We start from the raw sequence: 8,752 nt of genomic DNA, 5'->3' as shown, positions 1-8,752 counted from the left end.
TATATATAATATATATATATATGTATGTGTGCTGAACTGAAATATCATGTTCTTCTCCTTCAGAGAGAGTGTTGCTTTTCTCCAGGCATCCTTGGTGACAGCCACATATGTAGCAAAGTTTGGAAACCCACATCCTCTAACTATGACAGACTGGCTGAACATAAGCTGTAAGTAGATGGTGCAAAGAGCCAATTCATACATATGTTTTTTTTGTGTACACTCCTTGTATTTAATGTAATGACATCATGCATTTGCTGATAATATTGTTATTTTTACTATAGTTTTAACTTGTAAAAGCAAGTTTGACAGCGCTCAAATTACTATCTCTTTCTTACAACACATAAATTCAAGTTGTGACACCGAACTCTAGCACAGCTGTGGAAGACACCACAAATTCATGCTATGGGATTCCATCCCACCTGCATATCCATGTCTGGACTCTTATTACTGGCGAGATAGATGGAGTACCTCAAAAGGAGATACCTGCTTTGAAAGTCAGGTGTGTATCAGGTCTATACTCATTGCATTGTGCAGTGTAAATTGTATTCTCTATTGAGGAGTAGCTGTTAATCATTATGAGTCACCATATGTTCTTATTCCTGTTAGATTTACAAGGTAGTATGTCATTATGACTCAAGATTTCTGTTTTGGTTATTTGTAGCTATAGCTTCTCCACCTGGGCACAAGATTGTGGAGGTAATGTCTCTCTGTGTGTGGACCCAGTGAAGAATCAGTTGTTCCCCATCACCTCCTCAGTCACCTTTATTGACATTCCTGTCAACACAGGACCACCAAAAACAAGGTGCTTCCTCAGTCTCAAAGGGAGACTACCCTTATAAAGAGGGCTGTTAACTTGAGCCAAATAAATAACTGTTGCCTCACTGATTATAACCTGGAATGTTGTGTTTTGTTTCCCCCTCAGGTTTCAGATCAACTTCACAGAGTATGACTGTAACAGGAATGATGTGTGTTGGCCTGAGCTTGTCTTTCCTATCACCAAGTATTACACAGGTTGGAATTGATCTAATCCTTGAAAATCTATATTTTATTGTTTCATATAGGAGATCATTAAGTAAATTGAAAACTGTCTTCATGCTAAGAGAAATGTAATTACTGTGAAACAACAGTATTTAAAAGCATAATTGAAAATGAGTACAACTGACCCATAGCTGTGAAACATTTATGCTAAAAACACTGCTTATACAGTGCCTTGCGAAAGTATTCGGCCCCCTTGAACTTTGCGACCTTTTGCCACATTTCAGGCTTCAAACATAAAGATATAAAACTGTAATTGTTTGTGAAGAATCAACAACAAGTGGGACACAATCATGAAGTGGAACGAAATTTATTGGATATTTCAAACTTTTTTAACAAATAAAAAACTGAATAATTGGGCGTGCAAAATTATTCAGCCCCTTTACTTTCAGTGCAGCAAACTCTCTCCAGAAGTTCAGTGAGGATCTCTGAATGATCCAATGTTGACCTAAATGACTAATGATGATAAATAGAATCCACCTGTGTGTAATCAAGTCTCCGTATAAATGCACCTGCACTGTGATAGTCTCAGAGGTCCGTTTAAAGCGCAGAGAGCATCATGAAGAACAAGGAACACACCAGGCAGGTCCGAGATACTGTTGTGGAGAAGTTTAAAGCCGGATTTGGATACAAAAAGATTTCCCAAGCTTTAAACATCCCAAGGAGCACTGTGCAAGCGATAATATTGAAATGGAAGGAGTATCAGACCACTGCAAATCTACCAAGACCTGGCCGTCCCTCTAAACTTTCAGCTCATACAAGGAGAAGACTGATCAGAGATGCAGCCAAGAGGCCCATGATCACTCTGGATGAACTGCAGAGATCTACAGCTGAGGTGGGAGACTCTGTCCATAGGACAACAATCAGTCGTATACTGCACAAATCTGGCCTTTATGGACGAGTGGCAAGAAGAAAGCCATTTCTTAAAGATATCCATAAAAAGTGTCGTTTAAAGTTTGCCACAAGCCACCTGGGAGACACACCAAACATGTGGAAGAAGGTGCTCTGGTCAGATGAAACCAAAATCGAACTTTTTGGCAACAATGCAAAATGTTATGTTTGGCGTAAAAGCAACACAGCTCATCACCCTGAACACACCATCCCCATTGTCAAACATGGTGGTGGCAGCATCATGGTTTGGGCCTGCTTTTCTTCAGCAGGGACCGGGAAGATGGTTAAAATTGATGGGAAGATGGATGGAGCCAAATACAGGACCATTCTGGAAGGAAACCTGATGGAGTCTGCAAAAGACCTGAGACTGGGACGGAGCTTTGTCTTCCAACAAGACAATGATCCAAGACATAAAGCAAAATCTACAATGGAATGGTTCACAGATAAACATATCCAGGTGTTAGAATGGCCAAGTCAAAGTCCAGACCTGAATCCAATCGAGAATCTGTGGAAAGAGCTGAAAACTGCTGTTCACAAACGCTCTCTATCCAACCTCACTGAGCTCGAGCTGTTTTGCAAGGCGGAATGGGCAAAAATTTCAGTCTCTCGATGTGCAAAACTGATAGAGACATACCCCAAGCGACTTACAGCTGTAATCGCAGCAAAAGGTGGCGCTACAAAGTATTAACTTAAGGGGGCTGAATAATTTTGCACGCCCAATTTTTCAGTTTTTTATTTGTTAAAAAAAAAGTGTGAAATATCCAATAAATTTCGTTCCACTTCATGATTGTGTCCCACTTGTTGTTGATTCTTCACAAAAAAATTACAGTTTTATATCTTTATCTTTGAAGCCTGAAATGTGGCAAAAGGTCGCAAAGTTCAAGGGGGCTGAATACTTTCGCAAGGCACTGTATATGACAACAAATAATGATGGTACTGACTTATTTTACTTTTATCCTCCCCAGGTGAGCCATATTCTCAGTCACTGGCTAAGGGCCTTATCTTGGTTTTCTTCTTTATCGCTGCCTCGATTCTTGGCACACCGTGGAGACAAATTCGACAGGCATGGAACAGTGCTGCTCTCTAAATTCTGTGGAAATGCTGAGTCAAATGTAGAGGAAGATGCACAAATGCAGGGAGGTTGAGAGGATGAGAGAGTAAATAAAATGTAATTAAATCTAACTGAAATGTATTAACACCTTTTTTCATGTTACGCTTATATTAATATAGTTTTTACATGTGTATACTGTGTTGTGGGGATGGAAGTATTTGTATTAGTCAGCCATTTTGAATAAAAAATATTTGTGTAATTTTTGTTTTAGACTGAAGCACTCTCTCTCTATATATATATACTGTATATTAATACTAACATGAACATTGACATCTGAAATCTGAAAATTGGACAGGCCTCTCATGTGACAGTTTTCATAACCTGGGTATTCCAGTTTTGCTCTGGGCCCATTTAAGAAGTTTATCCAGCCATGATAATTATTCTTGTAGAGTGAGACAGTAATAAAATAATTACACTGACTTCAGATATTCCAGATGTGTATGCAAAGTGTTTTACACCCTTTAAAATTTGTTTTAGGATTATGGTAAGGGGCTACTGGACCATGACCAGCTTGTAGAGGCAGGCAGTCCTATTAGGCTCGGACAATTTTTTGTTATTATTATTGTTATTATATTGTTGGTGTTGCTGCTGTTGGTTTTTCTTTTCCGCCTTCAGGCAGCGCTGAGGGTGAAAAGGCATTAATGGCACGACAAAAAGTGAATGCGTGGTGCGCAGACTCCGGGGAAACTGATACTATTCAACAGAGTCAAGTCAAGTGGTGAATGCGTGGTGCGCAGACTCCGGGGGAAGCTGATACTATTCAACAGAGTCAAGTTAAGTTAAGTGAAGTGAAGTGAGGTGACGTGGAGTACTTTGGACGTCTTCTGAAAGTTCAGAAACTATGAGAAGAGTTGTGGACACATATTTCGATAAGCTATATTAGCGGTCTGAATGTCGATTGCCTTCAAATTTTTCTGGTTCAGCTTTAACGAAACAAGTTTTTCATCCAAGAAACAACACGGCGCTCTCCGGGGGCTAGCGCATTAGCTAACAGGAACAGCCTCTGTTGTAAATATAGCCAAGTAACTAAATTCCACGTCATGCAAGACAAATATTATATTGTCACCGGGGTGGCAAAACATGAAAAGGACTAAGAAGGACTTGACTGCCTACCACTGACGTTTGACTTACAGGAGCTACAATAGTTAGCGTGCTAATATTAGCCTGTCAGTCGAGCAGGAAAGGATCAGTGCGAAGCTGTGAAAATGTGCTCCCTGCTCCGAGGTGAAGAGATGTGTCTGGCCCAGCTGTTTCTACAGTCCGTGTCCGCATACGACTGTATCAGTGAACTTGGAGAACTGGGGCTTGTGGAGTTCAGAGACGTAAGTGACGTTAATAATAGATCGATTTAATCTGAAAGTAAATCTCACTTTGAAAGTTATTGCTGACTTTGCTAACATCGAAAGCTGTGGGCAAAGTGCAAGCCTCCCTCTCTATCGCTACCTGATGTTTAACATAAAGCTAGATTAATTTTTTTCTACCTGAAGATATAGTATGTCTAATTTTCTCAGTGCCGAGTAGGGCTGACTGTTAATCAGTCAATAATGAAATGACTGTCTCTTACACCTGTTTCAGCTCAACCCCAGTGTTAACGCATTCCAGCGAAAATATGTCAAAGAGATCAAAAAATGTGATGAGATGGAGAGGATCCTTGGTAAGAAAATATTGATCTTTAATATTCATTTTAGCAATAAGGCCCCCATCTATTTATCGAGTTACACCTGTAGCCAGAATCTGGGAAAGCTGGGATGGGAATGTAGAAGTAAAACAGGAACACATGAAACCGTAGAAGGCTGCCTGGTTCAACTGAATAGAGAGCAGATGACCCTACAGTCATGAGAAATGTCAATGTGTTGTATAATGAAACAGCATCCTTGTTTAACTAAACCCTTTTGCTATTAGATTAAGAGAAGAGAATAACACACTGTTGGACTGTGCTTAAACTCCAGTGTTGTACAAAGACAGGTCATGGTATTTTGAAACTCTGAAACATTTCACTTTGTTTTTGTCTCTTACAAAAGATCACTATTTATTTTAACAGGATACCTTCTGAGAGAAATCAAGAAAGCAGATATTTCAGTGCCAGAAGTAGAAGTGAACCCAGTGGCTCCTTTACCCAGGCACATCATGGCTATAATGGTTAGTCATCATTTTGAATATATGTTGTTGTTGATTGTTGTTGAATAATGCTGATGACAGATTTTCAAACTACAAGCTAAGTGAATGTATTGGCAATTTTATATTAGATGGCATTTAGAAAATCAGCTCATTATTCCTCAGGAGAGTATGTAAGACCAGTATATTAGACCAGATCTTATGCTGTGGTCAGAAACACAGTGGACTGTGTATTATGTGGAGCTTTCAGTTCACAGGGAGGATGCTGTAGAAACAACTTATGGGAGGAAAAAGCTCACGTAACTAGAACTGGTTACAGTGGACTGTTTCTGGAAAGCTAAGATCCACCCAGTGGAGGCTGGCTGTAGAGGTTTGAATGCAACTGTGTCAAAGGTAGAAGAAAGACAACTGCAGATATGCCTTTGTGGTTGGAGGAAAGTGACTTCTAACAGGGTCTTAGAATACATCAGGGAAAGAAAAGGTGCTTGGATGCAGATGCAGAGCACAGTGACCTTCAATCCCACACTGAACAGTTTTTCAGTTGGGTGAAATCCAGCAACAGGTGAATAACCAAAGAGTGCAGGATATAAACATCCCTGTCAGTGGGGAGGAAGCAGAAGGTAGCACCAAACAGCAGATTCAAGGGTTTAGAGTAAAAACCAAAAGTAAATTGAGGCTGGTGAGAAGGGTATTGGGCATGAGTTAATTTGGATCTGGCAGGTGAGATGTTATTTATGAATATGGAGTGCAAAGGATTGGAATTTGTGAGAGTAGAAATAATGAAAAAGTGTCAGATGGTAAGGATGAGGGCATTAATTTGTTGCAAAGTGACCAGAAGTTTTTATACATATAGCCCATATCAGCAGAATGTTAGTTTCCAACTGTAACAGGTTGTATGGAGAATATGAGATACAAATAGCCTACAGGTAGATAACCCTTTATAAATAAATGTACTAACATGGTTAAATATTTTGCTTCTGAAACGAGCCAGGCAATGACATACCAGTATTTGAATATAAACCGCTCATAATTGACCCTGCAGCCGAAACAAATGGACCTCTGTCACAAGAAAATGTTATAGCAACCTGTGCACAGCCTTTATAGGACATACATGCTGCAGCTATGAGTGAGGAATGCCTGATTGCACTCCAAATGGATCCGTCGTCTTTTGGCTATAATTATGATTATACACCACTCGTGACTGTTTTTGCATTTTATCACAGTTTGATAACACCAAAGCAGCTGTATATGTAGATAAACTGGATGTTTACAGGCTACACACGCCCCAGCGGACCGCAGTCACTTTCTGAGAAAGTTTGTTTGTGTATTTTTTATGGGGTCAGATTAGGGTCAGTGTGAGTCAATCAGTCATTAGGTTAGCAAACGGGCAGACAACACAGATGTAACCATGAGCAGGATGTCGAAAAATACTTCAGTAGTGCGTTTTATGATCGGCGTTTAAACATCCATGTTTTACTGTTAGAGATTAAAGTTATGAGCTGGACACATGCAGTACTTTGGTCTACACCACTGACTGTATATAAATACTTGAATACTGAGAATGCTTAGGCATTCTTTGGCTCATTTAACTGTGTAACTTTTGGGTTACTGTCATGTCTTTGATTGCTGGCTGGCTGTGTTTTCACAGGAGCAGCTGCAGAGGCTAGAAGTGGAGTTAAACGAAGTCACCAAGAATAAAGAGATGCTGCAGAAGAATCTGCTGGAGCTGACAGAGTACACACACATGCTACGCATAACCCGCAGCTTTGTACAGAGAGGTGCTGAGGTATGTATACATGTGTATGTCAAATAATCTACTCTGATATGATTTTGATTTAGAATTTCTTCTTCTCCCCTCTTTTGTTTCGTCTGTACTTTTAGGGAGGGGCCCTACACGTACAGTATGAGGAGTTTCCTTTCCTAGAAAAGGACACAGTAATGGACTACAGCAGCATGCAGAGACTAGAGGCCAAACTGGGGTGAGGGATGACATTCTGCTAGCTGTGTCAGACTTATGTCTAGATGAGCACATTGAGGCATTAATAATGTAAGATTGTTTAGGTAACGGCAAAGCCACGGTCACTGTTATGCTATCCAGACTGGTCAGATGCACATACAGTGGGTACGGAAAGTATTCAGACCCCCTTAAATTTTTCACTCTTTGTTATATTGCAGCCATATGCTAAAATCATTTAAGTTCATTTTTTTCCTCATTAATGTACACACAGCACCCCATATTGACAGAAAAACACGGAATTTGACATTTTTGCAGATTTATTAAAAAAGAAAAACTGAAATAACACATGGTCATAAGTATTCAGACCCTTTGCTCAGTATTTAGTAGAAGCACCCTTTTGAGCTAATACAGCCATGAGTCTTTTTGGGAATGATGCAACAAGTTTTTCACACCTGCATTTGGGGATCCTCTGCCATTCCTCCTTGCAGATCCTCTCCAGTTCTGTCAGGTTGGATGGTAAACGTTGGTCGTCATGTTTAACATGTCATTTTGCTTCAGTGGCATTTTGGTCTGTTTCACCCAGATAGATGAGTCGGTGTGAAAATGTGGGAAAGATGGTCAAAAATGTGATTTAATGTGCTTCTCTTAAAAGCAGTTGTAGGTTTGGTGGTTGAATAAAAATGGGAAGGAGAAAGCTGTGTGACCACACAAAGCAGTTTTGAGTTTTGAGATTCAGTAAATTTGCCACTTCCCCTTTTTTTAACTGTCTTCTTTTTTATGTGGTGTCAAATCTGTGAAAAAGAAAACATTTGTTTGTACATGACCCGGTTGTACTTTTCCTCAGATGCCTGGTAATATCTAACATCTTCAGAATGAATCTAAATGGTAAATCATAATAATGTGGTTTATGATGACATATGAGTGCACTTTTCAAAGTACTCTACATCAGGATATTTCATTCTGACTGACAAGATGTACTTAACATGTACTTACCAAACAAACAAAAACACTATCTTTATAATAATGACCCTCATCAGTCAAATTAAATATTCTTCATATTTTATATTAGAAAACCAGACAGGAAAATGTTGTTTTTACTGCGCCAACCAAACCAGTGCTTTCAGATGAAGACTTTTAAAGTGTAGGTGAAAACTAAAAATCGACAGTATGAATCTTTCATCACAGGAACTCACAGGAATTGCACATTAAATAGTTTATTATTGAAAGAAAAGTGGATGAATAAATCAATTATAAAACAAACACAAGTGAGAATACATGGAGGACTGCAGACTTAATCTAAACGATATCCGGGACTCACCGCTCAGCAGGGAGGGATTTCATTCATGAAGTGCTGGAGGAAGAAATGGGAGGATGTCTGACCTTCGCTCCCATACTTATGTCTGTGACAGGAGGGTGTCCCTGTGTTGTTGTCAGGCCGGTCCGTCAAGCAGTTACCACACTGAAAAAGGAAAGGTCCTGTGTAAGAACAGAAATCCTGAGTAAAGCCCCTTTCACAAGACATTTCACAAGCTCAACCAAGCCGGCAGAAAGTAACATAGAGGCACAGGGTTGATAAAGTCAGTGATAAAAGTGACTCTGGTGAACTCAACATGTCCTCACCAGTATCTTCAAGTTAAAACCTG

General features: G+C 39.7%; 2 protein-coding genes across 3 annotated transcripts in view; both read left to right on the top strand.

Annotated features, from left to right (window-relative positions):
* Positions 1-3,422, top strand: part of tctn2 (tectonic family member 2) — a 7,162-nt gene extending 3,740 nt beyond the window's left edge. For both annotated transcript variants that reach the window (XM_020602488.1, XM_020602487.1), the window contains exons 14-18: positions 64-167; positions 352-499; positions 662-802; positions 923-1,011; positions 2,892-3,422. In XM_020602488.1, coding sequence (XP_020458144.1) covers positions 64-167; positions 352-499; positions 662-802; positions 923-1,011; positions 2,892-3,013 — 604 coding nt within the window. In that variant the 3' untranslated portion in view covers positions 3,014-3,422. The remainder of the gene's footprint in view (positions 1-63; positions 168-351; positions 500-661; positions 803-922; positions 1,012-2,891) is intronic.
* Positions 3,423-3,775: 353 nt separating this feature from the next.
* Positions 3,776-8,752, top strand: part of atp6v0a2b (ATPase H+ transporting V0 subunit a2b) — a 16,754-nt gene continuing 11,777 nt past the window's right edge. The window contains exons 1-5 of the mRNA XM_020602544.1: positions 3,776-4,359; positions 4,613-4,691; positions 5,079-5,176; positions 6,801-6,938; positions 7,034-7,131. Coding sequence (XP_020458200.1) covers positions 4,243-4,359; positions 4,613-4,691; positions 5,079-5,176; positions 6,801-6,938; positions 7,034-7,131 — 530 coding nt within the window. The 5' untranslated portion in view covers positions 3,776-4,242. The remainder of the gene's footprint in view (positions 4,360-4,612; positions 4,692-5,078; positions 5,177-6,800; positions 6,939-7,033; positions 7,132-8,752) is intronic.

Source organism: Monopterus albus, unplaced genomic scaffold (genome assembly GCF_001952655.1).
Source record: "Monopterus albus unplaced genomic scaffold, M_albus_1.0 scaffold56.1, whole genome shotgun sequence".
In the NCBI taxonomy this organism is placed as follows: domain Eukaryota; kingdom Metazoa; phylum Chordata; class Actinopteri; order Synbranchiformes; family Synbranchidae; genus Monopterus; species Monopterus albus.
This window is presented reverse-complemented; position numbering and strand designations above follow the sequence as displayed.